The following is a 21,491-nucleotide window of genomic DNA, read 5'->3' as shown; positions in this document are numbered from 1 at the left end:
TTTAGTGATATATACAAAAAAAGTTTTTTTACCTTTTCGAAAAAGATTTTTTTGGATACAATAAAGTGTGATACTAAACTTTGGAATCAAACCACTGTTTTGTGGTTTCACCTTATTAGTACAGATCCTCCTATACAGAAAGCTGAGCACTAGACCATCTACAAACAAAGCAATAATCCTCATATAAATAATATGTCCAAAACTCCTCGTGTGACAGCAGCAATAATAGGTTAAAGTCATCCTATGGACATGTCAAACGCCAACAGACACTGGCCAAGAGCTGTTTCGGGCGATATTTTCACATAAGTCCACTGAAATTTTTGTTGATTAGAATCCGCCTGTGCTCTCGTGGTTAGACTGTTGCACCTTTTACAAGGAGATTAGACTGTTGCACCTTTTACAATTTTCTCTGTGATTTAAAGGACAGCTATTATAAAAACAAATTAGAAAATGTACATTTCTCCCAGAATAAAATGCACTACGTTACTTTTTTCCTATGTTGCTGTCCCTTCCGGTAGGTAGTGAAAATCTGACAGGCTAGAAAGGTTTAAGACTTGCCCACCTCCTCATGGGGTATTCTCAAGTATTTCTTTATCTACAAAATCACTTATTGAACAGTAGTTACTTAGTCTAACTGCCCAAATAGTGTGCGGTGAGTAAGCAGGATGGCCATCATCTTTGTATAGATCATTTCCAGGGAGTGTTTTGTGTGGAATAAAGGTAATATTGAGCGTCTCCCGTGAGGAGATGGACTAGTCCAAAATCTATATGATCAGTTTGATTTTTCACTATCTTCTGTAAGTGACAGCTACACAGGAAAAAAGTAATTTTATCCACTAAATGTCTAGTGTAGTTGTGGAGAGTACATCACCAGTTTGTTACTAAATGAAGCACATGTGGTATCACTTTAACCATGACGAATTGTAGAATACATTTTTGTGGGTCTTGTCAGGAACCGGCCCGCGGCACGCCTGCGTATACGGTTCCCGACTGCGGGTTTGACCAGACTGAGAGGGGAAGCAGCCTTAGTCAAGCTAAAACAAGGCTGGGACCCCTCCGAACACCTCGCACTGCCACCACTAGCGGTTCGCTAGACACTTCCACTCTGCTGTTGAGTCCTCAGCGCGCACTCCGCGTTTTCGTATTCGGGTCAGCTTTGCGCTTAGGCCAAATACGGGAACGCCACGCACCCACACACACACACAGTTGCAATCTTACACTGTCGTGAAGCAAGGACCCACTAACAGTCGTTCCGAACGATACTGTTAGCCACTCTGCTGTCGCTACTCGCACTGGCGTTGTTCGTACGTTGGGTCAGCTGCGCGCTTAGGCCAACGTATGACAAACGCCCCCACACACAATGCAATTACAATTTCATACGGTAGTGTTGCTCAAGCGTACAATTAGGCATGAAACTTATACACGGTTACACTTCAGTCTCTTCTAGGCTATGAGTGTTAGTTTAGTACGGCAGAAGTCAAGCTTATTAAATAATAATTTAATATTCCAGAAAAACATAGAACAGTGCAGAACTTAATATATATACAAAAAGATTACAAAAAAACAAAGTAAAAATAGTTACAAGATAAAAGTTACAAAGATAACACACAAAGCGATTTTGCTTACCAAAATAAAGGGATCCAGATAGAAGAATCGTGGACTTTTGTGTGGACGAACACAGTTCTGGCTAGACCAGGAGTCCACTAGCTTAGGCTGGGAGTCCAGCCGCCGCTACCGTCAGAAGAGAACTGATTTGAGGTAGATGTCCCCTGGTTTTTATAATGAAATATTCGCCTCGAGGCTGTAAGCCTGTGTGGACTATGGGAAGCTAGATTTAATTACATCCTCAGTCATAATTGGATCTCCAGAGATCTAACATCCACCTGCGAAAAATGTACAATAGCCCACATACATGAAAAGACTTCCAATAGATGTAATTTACAGGGTATAGCTTGCACCTCCAGCAGTAATTCAATTTCCTCACAATGAAATAGTGTTTAACACACATGCCAACTTTTGGTGCAGCTACTCTTCCTGACTTAGCCTACAGTTCTTCACTTCCTCAACAGAAGTGTAAATGTTTCAAGTGTCAAGGACTTCAACACACTTCACTTCTGCCATTGTCTTATTACCCAAGCATTATTCACTGAAGTCCTCTTTAGATGCAAATGTAGGTCTTTGAAGTTCCCTGACTATGTCCTGATTGGTATAATGGGACAATAGGGCTTCTAATTAGCTCCCTGCTCTCCGAGGAACTGAGGGTAATTGTATTCCACACTGTCACACAGACAAGTACAGCTTCCCCCAAAGCCAGATGATGACCCATACATACGCATCTGAAGTACGGTACATAGCAGTCAGACAGGCAAATGAAAATATTATCCTTACATCATAAGCACCCCAGTATATTCCTGACCCCTGTTCCCCTGTTCCAAATGGCGCCGGCAGATGATTCTAACGAATCGTCCTGCCAAAGCCGACACTGACGGCCGGGCCTGGGGGGGTAATTCCTTAGCTCCAAGCTACAGGACTGGAAAGCTAGGTCAGGTTGCTGCAATGTGTCATTGCCCCTGACAACCTGACGTAACCAACCAGGGGAATGAGGGTCAGTGACAACCGTGAATTCGCGACCATAGAGACAGTGCTGCAGCTGGGGGAGGGTTCCAACCGTCGCTACACGCACTTTCTCTATAGTGGCAGGAGCTATCTCTCGGTCCCTTTGGGGATCGATTATCTGCTGGTCTGCCTCTTCCCCTTCGGACAGCTCCGAGGGAATAACTTCCCAGAACCCTCTCAGCCCGCCCCTCCCAGCTGGTGACCTGCGCTCTTCCAGGCTGCTGTCAAATCGAACAGCCCCAGAGAGCTCAGTGCTGCCTGTCACACATTCTAGGAAGGCTGCAGACGGAGAGGCTCCTGGGCCCTCAGGGCCAAGTTCCGAATTAGATGTGGCTGACCCAGCAGCATTTGCCACTTCGGTGGACAGTCCCTGTGCTGTAGACTCGCTAGCGCTGCGGGTTACCACGGCAGCTGAGGGAGCGCCCACATTACACACATCGTAAATCACATCGCCTTTGGTTTTGAAACCATCTGAAGGGGGAGGATCTGGCCTGGTGCCATCTGCCCCTTCAGTGGACAGTCCACCTGCTGCAGCCCAGCGAGCGCCGCTGGTTACTCCTGCAGCTGACGGAGTGTCCACATGACACACAGCATTATGTAGCACAACACAGGTGACATCAGCATAATCAACCCTACGTATATGGTCATTTGGGCCCTCACATAAAACATCAACATTATCTGCAGCATTATACACAGTGGTACTCAGCCCTTCACCAGTAGCATCAACAGTTCCTGCAGCGATCGCATCGATAGTCCGGGCGTCATAAATGACATTATCAATTTCTGCATTCTTTGTATCAACATGTCCCACTCCAGGCCTAGGCAATGGAGACTCACTAGGGCTGGCTCCTAGCATACAGTCCGTAGCCCCTGGGGCCTCGCCAGCACTCCCCACTTGCACAGCATTATCAAACAGTACCTTGCAAGAGTCCTGAACTTCTGCTGGGGAGGCGGGCTCCACAGGGTTTGGAGCAGTCTCATACCGGGCCACTAACCGTCCCAGGTCAGTACCCAGCAAAACGTTGGTGGGGATTTTGTCAGTTACCCCAACTTCTTTCAGTCCGCTGCCGGCCCCCCAATCCAGGTGGACCAAGGCGGTGGGTATTGCTGGGGTGACACCCCCAATTCCTCTGACAGCAATCATTTTCCCAGGTATGTACTGCTCCGGGTTCACAAGCTGGGGATGTATGAGAGTCACTTCTGCTCCAGTGTCTCTCAGCCCAGTGGCAACTGTACCCCCAATCGTGACAAGCTGCAGATTCTCTGCATAGCCAGTGGCATTCCTGGTAGCACACAAAGCCGTTGGGACTTCACTGGCGTTTGAGGCCTCACTGGATTTTGGGGCCTCCCTCTTCCTCTCTGGGCAAGTCGTGCTGATATGACCCACCCTGTCACATACAAAGCATTTCCGAGTGTCAGGTTGCTTGAATCCAGGAGACAGCGGTGCTTGCCTCCTCTGGGTGCTGGGTGACAAAGGTTTAGCAATCTGTTCTCCTCTCCAGCTGGGCGTAGTAGTCCTCCGGGACTCAGGTGCTCTATGGGCGGTGTAGGCATCGGCCATTTCCGCAGCCTCATCCACTGTCTTTGGTTCTCGATCCAGCACAAACAGCCGGACCTCAACAGGACAGGTGTGTAGGAACTGGTCTTTTATCATCAGCTCCTGCAGGGCATCCAAGGTTTTAACTGACAGTCCTTTTAGCCACTGCTGGAAGGCAGTGCGCAGGTTGCAAGCATGATCCAGGTAGCTGTCATTAGGACCTCGCTGCACTGTCCTGAAACGTTTGCGATACACCTCTGGCGTGAGGTGGTATCGCGCAATGATGGCTTTCTTAATTGCCTCAAAGTCTGTTTCTTCCTCCTGGGGGAGACTCACAAATGCCTCCAGGGCCTTGCCTCTCAGCCCTGGTGTGAGGTATCTTGCCCACTGCTCACGGGGCACCCCATACTGCCGACAAGTCCTTTCAAACCCCTGTAGGAAAGTGTCTATGTCAGAGTCTTTGTCCATAGCGGGGAACTTATCCAGGGGGATTCGGTGGACTCGCTCACCTTCGCGTTCTGCGGGTCCAGCAGACCGGTTCTGCTGCTGAAGTTTAGCCAGCTCCAGCTGGTGTTGCCGTTCAGCTCTCTCCTCCTCTGCCCGGCGTCTTTCACTCTCGGCCTGGCGTCTTTCACTCTCGGCCTGGCGTCGCCGTTCAGCTCTTCCCTCCTCTGCCTGTCAGTGCAGTAGGATCAGCTTTAGGCGCAGTTCAGGATCAGCCGAGTTCAGTAGCTTCCAGAGATGGCATCTCCCTGCTTGGTGGATCGTCCAGGACATCGTCTCCACTCGCATTCTGTGGCGGGAGCGATTCCTCCTCTGGCGCTTCGTGAGCTGCATCCGCTGACGTTGAAGCACGGGCTCGCTCTGCCTCATCATACTCCTCGAGCGCACGAACTAACTGCTCCTTAGTCTGGCCGCTCACCGTCTCGATGCCTTTGTGCTCACACAGGTTGAGTAGTATCTCTTTGTTTTGCCTTGCATAGCTGGATGCTTTCTGAGCCATCGTGTTGCAAAAAATAAAAAGGAAAAAAAAGGGGGGGAAGGGAAAGCAAAACACCAAGTGTGTATCTTTGAACAAAAAAAAAACGTATATAGATTCTGCACTGAGTAGACTTCTGTAGGCTAGTTGCTTCTAGCAAGCTTCCAGCCTTTAGTACTCAGAATAGCGAGCTAAACTGTGTACTAATGTACTAAACGATCCCACCGCTGCCAGCCAATTATGTCAGGAACCGGCCCGCGGCACGCCTGCGTATATGGTTCCCGACTGCGGGTTTGACCAGACTGAGAGGGGAAGCAGCCTTAGTCAAGCTAAAACAAGGCTGGGACCCCTCCGAACACCTCTCACTGCCACCACTAGCGGTTCGCTAGACACTTCCACTCTGCTGTTGAGTCCTCAGCGCGCACTCCGCGTTTTCGTATTCGGGTCAGCTTTGCGCTTAGGCCAAATACGGGAACGCCACGCACCCACACACACACACAGTTGCAATCTTACACTGTCGTGAAGCAAGGACCCACTAACAGTCGTTCCGAACGATACTGTTAGCCACTCTGCTGTCGCTACTCGCACTGGCGTTGTTCGTACGTTGGGTCAGCTGCGCGCTTAGGCCAACGTATGACAAACGCCCCCACACACAATGCAATTACAATTTCATACGGTAGTGTTGCTCAAGCGTACAATTAGGCATGAAACTTATACACGGTTACACTTCAGTCTCTTCTAGGCTATGAGTGTTAGTTTAGTACGGCAGAAGTCAAGCTTATTAAATAATAATTTAATATTCCAGAAAAACATAGAACAGTGCAGAACTTAATATATATACAAAAAGATTACAAAAAAACAAAGTAAAAATAGTTACAAGATAAAAGTTACAAAGATAACACACAAAGCGATTTTGCTTACCAAAATAAAGGGATCCAGATAGAAGAATCGTGGACTTTTGTGTGGACGGACACAGTTCTGGCTAGACCAGGAGTCCACTAGCTTAGGCTGGGAGTCCAGCCGCCGCTACCGTCAGAAGAGAACTGATTTGAGGTAGATGTCCCCTGGTTTTTATAATGAAATATTCGCCTCGAGGCTGTAAGCCTGTGTGGACGGGGGGAAGCTAGATTTAATTACATCCTCAGTCATAATTGGATCTCCAGAGATCTAACATCCACCTGCGAAAAATGTACAATAGCCCACATACATGAAAAGACTTCCAATAGATGTAATTTACAGGGTATAGCTTGCACCTCCAGCAATAATTCAATTTCCTCACAATGAAATAGTGTTTAACACACATGCCAACTTTTGGTGCAGCTACTCTTCCTGACTTAGCCTACAGTTCTTCACTTCCTCAACAGAAGTGTAAATGTTTCAAGTGTCAAGGACTTCAACACACTTCACTTCTGCCATTGTCTTATTACCCAAGCATTATTCACTGAAGTCCTCTTTAGATGCAAATGTAGGTCTTTGAAGTTCCCTGACTATGTCCTGATTGGTATAATGGGACAATAGGGCTTCTAATTAGCTCCCTGCTCTCCGAGGAACTGAGGGTAATTGTATTCCACACTGTCACACAGACAAGTACAGCTTCCCCCAAAGCCAGACGATGACCCATACATACGCATCTGAAGTACGGTACATAGCAGTCAGACAGGCAAATGAAAATATTATCCTTACATCATAAGCACCCCAGTATATTCCTGACAGGTCTTACAGCTGGGACACACGTTACATTAAAAATAAGTGGGGACAAACTCAATCCAAAATAAATTTAAAAAAAGTAAATTTTAAAATGATGATCAAACTTGGGAAAATGTTAGCAAAACTACAAGAGACATAAGTGGTAGCATTTTAACCGTGATAAGTAATAGAATAGAGTTTATAGAAATTTAGAGTTGAGGCCCATGTCCTGTGTATTTTTTGTAGTCACAAACTGAATTAAAGGCAATTTTTTCCATATTCTGTACCAAAATAAAAGACTTGTAAAATGAACACAAAGTGACAGTATTTAAAAGAAAAAACCTATATTGTTACCTTAGGAACTTGGCTTTTTAAATATGCATGCCATGAGGGTTTATTACTATTAATTTTGCAAACAAGGTCTTATAATCATCGATAGTGTACAGTGAGAAAGTAAAAAATGAAAACCAGAAAAAAGGCACCTTTTGTTTTCAAATACAATATTGTCACCATACATTGTGCTAGCAACATACTTTAAACATTGTTATAACTAGGATGGATAAACAAATAAAAATTATGGGTTTAATTTATAGGTAGCACTGTTTATTGTAAAGCTATAATGGATGTAAATTGAGAAATAGTGTGTTCTTTTTATTTCTATTTTTTCCCTTTTAAAATGCATAGAAAATAAGGTAATTACTAAACAAAATTATCACACACTAAAAGCCTATTTTGTCCTGAAAAAAACCAAAACAAAATAAAATATAGATCATTAAGGTGTTATAAGTAGTAATAAAGTTATTGTCTAATGGGAGCCATGCAGATATGTGAAAATTGGTTTGGTCTTGAAGTAGTTATAGTGTGCTCTACCCTGGGAAAAACTACATTTTGTAGGTATGTATTTTACAGTTTTTCACGATTGTGGTCCTTTAAATCTCCTCTACGTGAACATGACTGTGTACTCAGGCCTTAAACCAACAATGACTACTTATTCCTTGAGACGCAAATTGGTGGCACCAATAGATACGAGGCCATACAAGCACAAGTTGGCCATCATAACGTGTTGACTGGTTGAAATATTTGTCTTGCTTGCATCTATACTATGGAATGTATTCCTGTGTTTCAGCCAGTGCTGGATGAGCAATTGGTGAAGTGGTTGTCCTGGACATCTAGAGGTTTCTTGGCTCCTCTAGCAGCTGCCATGGGTGGAATTGCCAGCCAAGAAGTTCTCAAAGCGGTGACAGGAAAATTTTCTCCTTTGCAGCAGTGGGTATGTGTCTAGGTTTATTAAGTACTATATGAGGATCATAATTTACACTTCATTTCATATTGTCTTTTCTGAATCAACTTTTCAGTGACAGCCATGATCGTGCTGACTGAGGAGACTATCATAGGCTTATGAATCCTAGAAATATTCTGTTGTCATCATGCTGTATTTTGTTAGAGCTTGTGGTCGCACTTTGCGTGAAAGCAGCAAAGATATCGTAATTGAAAAGAGACAAACCAAATGTAATGTAATATAATATATATTTTTTTATTATTATTGAAAAAGTTAACTGCAATTGGCAACTTCACTATTCAATGTGTAAATTCATATGCAGACATAAAACCTAGTGGCATCAGAACAAATGAAGATAAAGAGTCTTTATAGGATTAGGTCTTTTTTTTTTTCAATCATTATACCTACATCTACCACATCCAGAGCACATTTATAGGATGTCATCCTTAGATGACTATAACCTTATTCCAACAAGACCACAGAATGCTCCTAACTCCCCTTGCCATAAGAGACTGTAAGGCTGGCCATACACTGGCCGATATGGCCAACACATGGATCTCTCTACAATCATCTGATCAGAGAGGGATCTATCTGCTCGAATTTCCCCACACTGCGTCTTTGAAAATATGTGTGTGCCTGGCAGGTCTCCCAGTGTCTCCTAGTCGTGTCGAGCACTAAATGTCAATTTTTATCTGTATCTTCACACTAATTTTTTGTGAATTTTTTTTTTCTTTCCTTCTACAATTTCCACACTTGTATAGCTGTTTGTAGATGTTGTGGACATTGTCAAACCACTGGAACAAATGAGTAAAGAAGAATTTCTTCCAAGGTAATTTTTTGTTTAAATGTACCATGCACTGTAAATTTGACTTTCTCCTGAGCATATTTGTGGCTTTGCTGAGGGTTTGACTTCTCCAGAACATCAACTTTTGCAGCCACTATACATATAGAGGCTAATGCAGAGGTGCTGGCCTTAATTGACCATAATGGGTTGCTTTAGTCACAAACCGGTGTACGTAGCATTCTGCAACATGTCACACTTCAGCCAGCTCTGTTCACTGCCCATTTGGCAGCTATAGATGTCTTGAATGAATATATTTGGTGTCCATGAGCTGTCAAAATTTGCTTAAAGGGAACCTTAACACCTATAACGCGTAAAAATGTACTCATTAAACCACTTCTTAGAAGGCAGCTCTCCTCACTGCTATACCACCATTGGCCGGGAATCAAACCCAGGTCAACTAACATTACAGGCTGAAGCCAGCCATTTCACTCATCTCTTCAACTACAATAAAGGCCCAGGAGTAGTCTTAGCTACCGTAATATCTATGTTACGGCAGGGCCCTTATTACACTTTCTTTTACAGGGCTATGGAAACCGTTTTGCCCATGCGATAAAGCGAGGTGCAAAAATGAAATCATGCCTAGCAGAGGATGGTTTCAATCCATCAACCTCTGGGTTATGGGCCCAGCACACTTCTGCTGCGCCACTCTGCAGTCTGCTTACATTTGTATACAATCTTCAAGTTTAAGAAGGGTACATTAGTTTCCTTCACAAAACACAAAAGGCAAGGCCATCCCTGGGTGGGCTTGAACCACCAACCTTTCGGTTAACAGCCAAATGCACTAACCAATTGTGCCACATGGACTGTGTGAATGTATTTGCTGCTAAATGGCTATCTGGGGTTTTCTTCGGACAACTGTTGAACACAAAAGGCAAGAGGAGGAATTTTTTTCATCGAAACTGTTATCCGGATTCGGTTATCTGGTAAATCCGCGGATATCCGGATCATGGGTGAAAATATCCGCAGATAGCTATCCGGTTTTAAAAAAAAAAATCCGGAATCGGATAGCCGAAAAAAGTTCGGATATCCGGGTTACCGGAATATCCGAAATCCGGATGAGCATCCCTGATTCTAACCCTAGAGTAACCAGCATGTAGGTGAGTGCATAGCTATATCCTTAGCACTGGTAAACGTCTTAAAGGTCAACTGTAACGAGAGGGATATGGAGGCTGCCATATTTATTTCCTTTTAAGCAATACCAGTTGCCTGCCTGACCTGCTGATTCTCTGCTTCAAATACTTTTAGCCATAAATTTGAACAAAGTGCAGCATATCAGGTGTTTATGACATTATCCGATGTGACAAGATTGACTACACGCTTGTTTCTGGTGTTGTTCACACACTACTGCAGCCAAAGAGATCATCTGGGCTGCCAGGCAACTGGTATTGTTAAAAGGCAATTAATATGGCAGCCTCCATATCACTCTCATTACAGTTGTCCTTTGAGTCTATAGGATTGACTTATTCAAACTGTTACAAACATATCTTGAGTAAACTGGACATGTTGTCCAGAACCACCAAGTAACATTCTTACTTAATTAGCTATTATTTTTGATAAATAATTCCCTTTGTGGTTCACAGAGCTGTAAATCATCTAGAGCTATTGTAAATCTGAATTGCAACATAGAAATTGTACAATAGCACTGAAATGTCTCCCAGCTCTGTGCATGCATCTGGAGTGAACCTCTGTCCCTGCAAATTATGCGTATTAAAATAAACCTATCCTGAGAGATGAAAGATGCCATTGCTGACTTAAATCTAAAATGTGAGATACCTGGCTGTCATGGTGATACATTGCCTTCAGTGGTCTCCAGGTCCCTGACCCAGAATAAGCATGCAAATCTGGTATTCTGGCTCCACTGCTTCAGTCAGCTGCATGTTTGTTCCTAGCTTGGGATTGCTGAAATCAAAAGGTCAACATGATAGCCAGCCAAATCCTGTTTTTTAACGTAAAGTAAGTAGTGTCAACTTTCATAATCTCAATATACATCTATTTAGCAGACTGTTGCTGACTTGAATTGCATAGCATGTCAGAATGGTATTTGTAGATGAAGTTGACAGTGCTGGGCCTAACTTGGACTTGAAATATGTGGATGAGAACAGCTGCAAAAATTCTGTGTTGACAATTAAAACTTCCCGGATACATTGACTCTTCACTTTATCCTTTCTGTCTCAGGGGAGATAGATACGATGCTCTTAGAGCATGCATTGGCGAGTCTTTTTGCAAGAAGATTTACAACTTGAATGTTTTTCTGGTAGGTAATCTATTTTCTTACTTGTATTTTAATGTGCATGTGAAGCCCTTTTGCTGAGAAAGAGAAAAACAATCCTCTCCAGCTTTGTTATATACATTGAAAATACTTAAAGTGCACCTATATGTGCACACAGAAACAATTGTGGTAAGTCAGCTCAGCAGCTTACTGTCTCATACCTGCAACTATTTGTCCAACTGGGGATCTTCTTAAGTGACAAGGAATTCCACCTAGGCTGGAGAATCACTTGAGGCAAGCTAGCAGTTAAAGTGTACCTAAATTTATAAATTACAGTCTGCTTTAAACTAATAAGTTGCCAAGATATACAAAATCGCACATAATAAAGTGTGATTTTCTTACCTCCAGGGTCCGTATTCCACCTATGGTTGTAAAATCACTGCCCCCAGTGGGAAATTGGACCAGGGTGATTTGTTTTTTTCTTTACAAACCATGGATGCAAAGGATGCTGGGGGATTGATGTCATAACTCCACCCCATGTCCATGTAATCTAATCCAGGCAGGCAGGCAGGCAGACAGACATCTGAAATAAGAATTATAGCAAACAGACATAAGACAGGCTGCAGCAGTTCTCCTGTCTTTCCTCTCTCCTACGCACTGTGAAGAGAGAATTAATTTGATCCATGCAGGCAGCAGGGGAGGAACTAGGCTGGAGGGAAGGACACAATGTTGAGGGTGTATTATTGCAAGGCTTCAGCATGAAGAGAAAGAATGAACTGCTACTGCAGATATAAATGTGAGTCCGTTCTATCCACTACGATGTACCAGATGTACACACCAGAGGCTGAAAGTAGCAGAAGTTACCATGTCCCTAGTCAGAGATGCAGTAACACCCCGGCAGTGAACCCAGTCGCCAATGCTAAGCCCCATGCAGTCACTGCATTGCTCTGCAATGTCCGCTCTGTAAACAATAAGACAGCCATTATTGCGGACCTTATTCAGACATGCGATTTTTCATACATCACTGAAACCTGGATTGATGCCAATGCGGGCCCCACATTGGAAGCAACCATCCCATACAATTACTCAGTCCTAAGTGAGGGAAGACGAGACCGCAGAGGAGGGGGTGTAGCAATTTGTGGCAAAACAACTCTGCAGCTCAGAGCCCTGAATGTTGGCTCAACAAAGTCTTTTGAATGTATAGGTGCCAAGATCTCAGCTGGTAAAGGCTTCAAAATTTTAGTGGTTTATCGTCCCCCTCGGAGATGCTGACCCATTCCTACAGGAATTCTCAGAACTTCTGGCAATGCTAACTCTGTCTTATCCGAGATGGATCATCCTTGGTGACTTCAACGTCTGGGCTGATAACACTCAATCACAAAATGCAAATGAACTAATAAATCTCATGGGTGGACTAGGCTTCACACAAGTTGTAAAATCTGCTACCCACAGAGGAGGGCATACGCTAGACTTACTGTTCCACATTGGAATGGACATTAGTAACATAACAGTAACCCCAGTGGTGTGGTCAGACCATCACATAATACAGTTTACTATTGAACATCACCCTATCAAGCAGCTCCCTAAAGAAACAATCAAAATCCGTCCCCTGAATAAATTAACACCGGAGAGGATAACTGCCAACCTGGATTTTACAAATCTGCTCCACAGTCAAATGGACCCAAACACTCTAGTAACCCAGTACAACACCACGATATATGAAACACTTGACAGTATTGCCCCATGGCGCACCAAATCAGCAACCAAAAAGCAGAAAGCTAATTGGTTTGACAAAACCATCATGGATCTAAAAAAGAAAGGGCGCAGACTTGAAAGACAGTGGCGTAAATCAGGGTCTGAGGAGCACAAATATAGCCTAATTCAACACCTCAGACAATACCAACAAGCAATAACCAAGAAAAAATCAGACTTTATTTCACACAAAATATCTACAGCCAACAACAGAGCTGGTCAACTCTTCCACACAGTGGAATCACTCTGCAATCCTTCCTGCCTAAAAGCCCCAACCACATTCTCCAGGGAAAGGTGTGAAGAATTCTCTGCCTTATTCACAAACAAGGTGTCCACCATCCGTGCCAGCATTACACCAACATCAATTGACCACTGGACTTTGCATCTGCCTACTACCGTACCACCATGGCAAGTCTTTGACACTCTGAGTAAAGAAGATTTTGGAATTCTCATTCAAAGTCTCCGCCCCACTACCTGCGACCTGGATCCTGGCCCAACTGGATCCTTAATGCAGTGCCCAGAGCTGATCAGGCCAGCACTTCACAAAATCACTCAGTGCTCCTTGCAAAGTGGACTTTTCCCAGAAGAACTAAAGAAAGCAATCATAGAACCCCTCTTGAAGAAACCATCACTAGATCCTGATTCTGTAACCAACTACAGACCTGTGGCGAACTTGCCATTCCTATCAAAAGTTATCGAGAAAGTAGTCGCCAACCAGCTGGAAGCCAGGCTTACAGATAACATCTTTGATACTTTTCAGTCAGGATTCAGGAAAAGGCACAGCACTGAAACGGCATTAGTCCGAGTAATGAATGATCTACTTACTGCAAGGGACAAGGGTGATTGCTCAATTTTGATTCTTCTTGACTTGTCTGCAGCATTTGATACTGTGGATCATGAAATACTAATCCAGCGACTGAAGAATTTCTGTGGCCTAAGGGGTACTGTTCTTAGCTAGTTTCAGACCTTCCTATCTGGCAGGACGCAGCAAGTATGTCTGGGCACACACTACTCTAATCCAGTGCCACTTCCCTATGGAGTTCCACAGGGTTCTGTACTATCACCATTACTCTTTGCAGTCTACATGCTCCCACTGGGCAAAATAATCCAGAACTATGGCCTAGGATACCATTGTTATGCAGATGACACACAACTGTATCTGTCCTTCAAGCCTGGCACCCAAGACCCATCAGCATCCATAAATGCGTGTCTAGTGGATTTACAAAATTGGATGAACACCAGCTGGCTGAGACTGAACTCTGACAAAACAGAGGTGTTGGTGGTAGGTGGTCCACACATGATGGATAAAGTTCAAAACGCTCACCACCTCAAACTAGCAATTGGGGGAGATACTGTACAGTATAAAGACTCTGCGAAACCTTGGGGTGATCCTGGATGGAAATCTAAAACTCAAACAGCAGATATCAGCTGTCGTCAAGTCTTCCTTCTTCCATCTAAGAAATATAGCGAAAATCAAACACCTTATCCCAGCTGAAGACCTACCTGCCCTGGTTCATGCATTTGTATCCTCCCGCCTAGACTACTGCAACGCCCTGTTCATCGGATCTACAGAAAAGGTTCTGCGCCCCTTACAGCTAGTACAGAATGCTGCAGCCAGACTCCTAGCCAATGCCCCCCGCAGCTCACACATCACCCCAGTACTGCAAACTCTTCACTGGTTGCCAGTAAAATGGAGAATCAATTTTAAGATCTGCCTGCTGACATTCAAGGCTCTACACCACATGGGTCCCAAATACATAGCGGATTTATTGGAACTTTATGCCCCTCCACGCACCCTCCGCTCTGCCAACAAGATGAAGCTGATTATTCCCAGGATACACTTAACATTTGGTGCTCGGGCCTTTTCCTACGCAGCCCCTACTCTATGGAACTCACTTCCACAATCAGTACGAGAGGCTCCCTCTCTGGACAGCTTTAAAAAAAGGCTAAAAACTCACCTCTTTTCCCTAGCCTTTGAGACTGCATAATGCAGGGTCACAGCGCTTTGAGTCCCCAGGGAGAAAAGCGCTATATAAATATTATTGTTATTGTTACACATTGCATAGACTACATCTATGTGGCTTCTGCATAGGTACAGAGGCTGGTGCATGACATAAGGGTACGTGTCTGCAATTACTTTGAATGCAGATTCTTTTTTTTTTTTTTTTTCCCACAAAAGTGCACTACGGGGAAATTTAGACTAATGGGATTACCCTACTAGCATGTTTCTAGTAGGAAGAGCAACACCTGTTAGGTAGTGTTTTTGTTAAGGTCGGTTGGATAGGATAATTTGTAGCACACATAGATCCTGGCATCAGTAATGGCCCATACTCACGGGCTACATTTGTGGCCTGTCGCCAGCACACGTGAGCGTGTGCGCGACAGGCCGTCGACAGCTCGTCGCCAGGTCCCGCTGCATACACACGCGGAAGAGGGATCAGCTGTGCGACGGAAGCTGTCGCCGATGTTCCTGCCCCTCGCCGGAAGCGCCATGGATTTTCAATTATGTTGCTGTCACTAGTCCGCATACTCGCGCGGACTAGCGACAGTTGCGGCGGCAACTGTCGCCGAGCGATTGACCGCTCCAAACGCCTGGCGACAGCATCGACGAGCGACGGTTCGGGGTGCGTGCCCGTGTTGCGCCTCATACTCACGGGCGACCTGCCGCGTGTTGCGGCGACAATTGTAGCCCGTGAGTATGGGCCATTACAGGCAATCTATGTCCTATTAGGCTGATAACAGCTGATATTTCTCCTCTCTGTGCTGTAAGATCAAAGCACGTTCTGGTAATGCAGGCTCGGCAGCAAGTACTAATATGTGCTGCGGAAGGTCCTAGGTAAAAAGGCAGTTGTCTGTTTATTTACCTCCCACATTAGAGTAAGTGCTTTTGAGCCTTCATTAACAGAACATGCTTTGTCCTCATAGCACGGAAATGAGAGGATATCACTTTCCTGTTACTGGTGCCAGGATCTGTTACATATTCTATAAATTATCCCATCCAATCCAGCCAACCTTTGTAAACGAAAACACTTCCCTGCCTAATATGTGCTGCTTTTCCTATTTGCATCATGCTACTAGAATAATCCCAGTGGCCTAAATTTCACTTTAGTAACCTTTGCAGGTCCCTACTATTAACTTTACATTACAAAATGGCTTTTGTACCACTAGCAAATGTATCATTTAATTTTATTTAACAAAATTATGTTTAATACAGTACATTTGTTTGTAGGTTGGATGTGGTGCCATTGGTTGTGAAATGCTGAAAAATTTTGCACTTCTTGGGCTTGGCTGTGGCACAGAAAGAGGCTTGGTAAGTTCCTATGGAAGATATGTGTTGCTTTTTTGTTTTTAAGGCTGGTTCACACGGATGCTTGGTGGACGTTTACCGCCAGCGCCCAGGACTCGTCATTAAATGCTCCCATTCAAGTGAATGGGAGTGTTTGTGTTGGGCGGCGTGTAACGTTTACTGGCGTTTGCATGAACGTGGCATTCCAATCCCGATTTTTTTTTTTTTTTTTTTTTTTTTTTTTTTTTTTTTTTTTTTTTTTTCCCCTCGGTCCAGGCGACCCTGGATGCTACATGTGATTACCGCCACGTCTTTTTGTCCCCCTTTGGGGACGAAAAACACTGATTGTAGCGGGAAGCTGCCGAAAGTCCCCATACGAGGTGCCGCCAAACAGGATGCCGTGTGGACCGGCCCTTGGGGAATCCAGGCCATACAATGTTTGCTGCAAAAAAAAAAAAAAACTTGGGGGGGGGGGGGGGGGGGGTTGGGATTCGGTGTTTGGTCATGGGGGCGTTATTATGAAACTTAAAATTTACTGTTAATCCCTTTGATGAAAACGTCTACTTCTTTCTAAAAACATGGTTTTTGTTGTCTGTAGCTTCTGCGACGGTTATCTTTATAACACAGGGATCAATTTATGAAGGATCTTCTGAGTTGGAGAATATAAATGTTCCAGCTTACTTTTTAAAAATAGTATTTTACTAAAATTTACTTTAGCAAAAAGTTCCCACTGTTGATGCTTTTTAGTAGGCATTCTTTCAGTAAACTTATGTCAATCTTGAGTCTGGTCTTTGATTGGATGTCGGTCACTCCTGCGTTTGATCTCTGTCCTTGATTGGCTGTCGGTCAATCCTGAGTCCGATCCCTGTGTTTGATTGGCTGTCGGTCACTGGGGAGGGTCATAGCTGCAGCAGGTGTTGCATTTTTGCTTCTCGTTCACCATAATGACCAGTGCCAGTGATTGGGTAGCTGACTAGCCATCAAACGGGAAAAAAAAGAGGAATAGTGTCAGGGAGCTACTAGCTGGCGGTGGTATAGACACTGGTATTGCTGACAGTTTGCAGCCCACCCTTTTACTTTTTTTTATTTTTGCAAAAACTAAACATTATTTCACATGCATGTTGTTGTTTTTTTGTTTTGTTTTTAAGAACGTATTCATTTTGAAATGTTTTAAAAATGTGCCTGAACTAGGGCTTTAAAAAATGGAAACTGAAAACATTTGCAGCAACAACATGTAGTAGTAGTAGTAGTAGTAGTAGTAATGTGTCTGATGTTCTTTTAGGTCACAGTCACTGACCCGGACTTGATTGAAAAATCAAACTTGAACAGGCAGTTTCTCTTCCGACCTCACCATATCCAGGTATGTACACATGGCTTGCTTCTTGTTAAGTCTAATTCACAAATCCTATGTGCCTGTGCTGGTTCCCTGGCTGTATTTGTTTTTTTGGAATGGACTTTACGAGGGAAGTTACCATGCAGACCTGTCACCTCTCTCCATTAAAAATCACAGCTACCACTTATTTGGCATCTTATATTTTGAAATTGTGTCTTGCCACATGCACATAAACAATATTTGTTTCACTTGCAGATATAGGTGTTGTACAGTGCAATGTCACCAAAATACTCTTTCCCCATGGCATTATTCACTGTGGTTCTTTAGCATACTTTAAACAGATTTATTTTTATTTGTGCACTCTGTTTAAACATAAATAGACACTCCACGTCACCCCTAGCTGGCTGCAACCATCCCTGTCTCGGTCATTTATAATCACAGGTATTAGTTATATAAAGTTATAATTGCACTTTTAAGCCATGGTGGTACTTAGTTTGTGTTTCCCATGGTCCAACTACTAGTGTCTCCAATAGCAGGATGAGCATTGCAGATGAGGATGCCAGAAACTTGAAGTGGTTGTTAGACCACCCCTAGAATGAATGCCAACCCTGGTCTGAGTGACTTCCTCAGCCTGGTTGTAGGCAATCTGAGGAATTGGCAATGGTTATAGTGTGTTTTTTGTTTAAAGTGGACCTGAACTCTTGCACAGGACACAAGAAAAACAGAGAGAAATGCGCCCTGTATGTATTTAGAGAGGTTAGCCTGTTTAATTCCCCCTCATTAGTGTCTAATCATTAGTTGTAATTTAATCTTCTCCTGTGTCACATGACTGCCTATGGCAGATAAGCCCATTTGAAAGCACAGGCTGTTAACAATATGTCTGAGTCCATGAATCAGGAAGTAGAAACTGTGCAGATTTATTTTAGGAATTGTATCAGCTGTAGCAAAGATCTTTTTTGTTTAAAGGTTATTATGCTGTTTATCTTTTAGAGCAGAGAGGAGTTCTGAATTCAGGTTCACTTCAATCTAAAGCAGGCATGTAAAATGATTGCGATTACTCAATGGAAAATTATGTTCAGCAGAGAAACACATCAATGGTCTGGCGCGGTGTGTCTGATCAGAGCCGGCCTTTGGGGAGGGGGGGGGGGAAGGGGCAACTGGGGCGATCGCCCCAGGCCCCGCGCTTGAACAGGCCCCCGCGCCGCCGCCACTTGAATTAACGCCCCCCCACCACCACCGCGTGCCCGTGCGGCCAGCTGGAGGAGAGCAGAAAAGAGAAGAGGGAGAGCTGTGAGCAGCGGTGGAGAAGGGGGCCCCCTTCTCCACCGCTGCTCACAGCTCTCCCTCTTCTCTGCGCTGCTCCCCTCCTGCTGGAGGCACACCTGGCTACCTATTCTGGGACATCTACCCCTACCTACATATACTGGGCACATATAACCCTGACTATATATACTGAGGACATATAACCCCTGGCTACAAATACTGGGCACATATACCCTGCCTACATATACTGGGACATATACCCCTGGCTACATATACTGGACACATATACCCCTACTTACATATACTGGGCACATATACCCCTGCCTACATATACTGGGCACATATACCCCTGCCTACATATACTGGGCACATATACCCCTGCCTACATATACTGGGCACATATACCCCTGCCTACATATACTGGGCACATATACCCCTGCCTACATATACTGGGCACATATACCCCTGGCTACATATACTGGGCACATATACCCTGCCTACATATACTGGGCACATATACCCCTGGCTACATATACTGGGCACATATACCCCTGGCTACATATACTGGGCACATATACCCTGCCTACATATACTGGGACATATACCCCTGGCTTCATATACTGGGCACATATACCCCTGCCTACATATACTGGGCACATATACCCTGCCTACATATACTGGGCACATATACACCTGGCTACGTATACTGGGCACATATACCCCTGGCTACATATACTGGGCACATATACCCTGGCTACATATCCTGGGCACATATACCCCTGACTACGTATACTGGGCACATATACCCCTGGCTACATATACTGGGCACATATACCTCTGGCTACATATACTGGGCACATATACCACTGGCTACATATACTGGGGACATATACCCCTGGCTACATTACCCCCTGGCTACATATATGTGCCCAGTATATGTAGCCAGAGGTATATGTCCCCAACATATACCTCTAGCTACATATACTGGGCACATATACACCTGGCTACATATACTGGGCACATATACCCCTGGCTACATATACTGGGCACATATACCCCTGGCTACATATACTGGGCACATATACCCCTGGCTACATATACTGGGCACATATACCCCTGGCTACATATACTGGGCACATATACCCCTGGCTACATATACTGGGCACATATACCCCTGGCTACATATACTGGGCACATATACCCCTGGCTACATATACTGGGCACATATGCACCTGGCTACATATACTGGGCACATATACCCCTGGCTACATACACTGGGCACATATACCCCTGGCTGCATACACTGGGCACATATACCCCTGGCTGCATATACTGGGCACATATATCCCTGGCTGCATATACTGGGCACATATACCCCTGGCTGCATATACTGGGCACATATACCCCTGATTACATATACTGGGCACATATACCCCTGATTACATATACTGGGCACATATACCCCTGATTACATATACTGGGCACATATACCCCTGACTACATATACTGGGCACATATACCCCTGACTACATATACTGGGCACATATACCCCTGGCTACATATACTGGGCACATATACCCCTGGCTACATATACTGGGCACATATACCCCTGGCTACATATACTGGGCACATATACCCCTGGCTACATATACTGGGCACATATACCCCTGGTTACCTGTTCTCGGGACATCTCTACCCCTGGCTTCCTGTTCTGGGGACATCTATACCGCAGGCCACCTATTCTGGGGACACCTATAGACATGGGGCTACCTATTTTTGGGGAACCACTGCTGTCAGATTGAGTGTATTTTGGGGAACTGCTGCCAGGTGAGAGGTGTCTACCATATTAAGGGGGCATTCTTCCTATTTATGTGAAATGCTGTCTATTTATGTGCCTCATGACTGCTGAATTTGTCTTGTTGGGGGCCTCATGATTGCTGAATTGGCGGCATTTTGCAAGACAAAAGTTACTACAACAATGTGAATTTTGTGAAACTTGAACCTTACAATTTCCAAATTAATTGAAGCATGAGCTCCCCCACCCCCGCACTTAAAACCACCATGCAAATGTTTGTTTTTATATTGGTTGGCTTAGTGGCCTTTACCTGACACAATTGTTTTCAAACAATAATAATAAGGAATACTGCATTAAAGGCGGACAAGCCCATGAACGTGGTGATAAGGTATATGGCCTACACTTATGGCTCTAGGCCCCGCATGTGACACTCGCCCCAGGCCCCGCATACTCTAAGGCCGCCTCTGGTCTGATGTAGTAGAAACAAATAGTTTGTATGTATAGAAGTGCACTTCCTCTTTTACTAAAATTTAATTTAATCTTCTCCATAGATTTCACCATTCAAAGATGCCTCTGCTTATTTTTGGGATCAATATTCAGTCAATGAAAGATGACTGTCGGAATAATAATCATAGGATAATATTGTAAACAATAGCAGAAATCCTCCACCTTCTCCTGAAGCCAATGACACCCACATAATATATCACATGCAACTTCACTATTCATTTCCAAGTTGCATGGTGGTGTCATATATAGGGGTTTCAAACCCATACTAAACATACAGATCAAGTCAGCATACATTACATGCCATAAAACTCACCCACATGTATAGCATTTGACAAACTATTCGTGTCCATCTAATGTGTGAGTATTTCCCTCCGCACTACAATCACTTGATTTATATATACTTTA

At 44.3% G+C, this 21,491-nt stretch overlaps 1 protein-coding gene across 1 annotated transcript in view; it reads left to right on the top strand.

Annotated features, from left to right (window-relative positions):
• Positions 1–7,920: 7,920 nt before the first annotated feature.
• UBA6 (ubiquitin like modifier activating enzyme 6) overlaps positions 7,921–21,491 on the top strand; it is an 81,170-nt gene continuing 67,599 nt past the window's right edge. Inside the window, exons 1-5 of the mRNA XM_068233485.1 lie at positions 7,921–8,088; positions 8,859–8,926; positions 11,117–11,195; positions 16,132–16,212; positions 17,471–17,548. Of these exons, the coding sequence (XP_068089586.1) occupies positions 7,921–8,088; positions 8,859–8,926; positions 11,117–11,195; positions 16,132–16,212; positions 17,471–17,548 (474 nt within the window). The remainder of the gene's footprint in view (positions 8,089–8,858; positions 8,927–11,116; positions 11,196–16,131; positions 16,213–17,470; positions 17,549–21,491) is intronic.

Source organism: Hyperolius riggenbachi, chromosome 1, assembly GCF_040937935.1.
Source record: "Hyperolius riggenbachi isolate aHypRig1 chromosome 1, aHypRig1.pri, whole genome shotgun sequence".
In the NCBI taxonomy this organism is placed as follows: domain Eukaryota; kingdom Metazoa; phylum Chordata; class Amphibia; order Anura; family Hyperoliidae; genus Hyperolius; species Hyperolius riggenbachi.
This window is presented reverse-complemented; position numbering and strand designations above follow the sequence as displayed.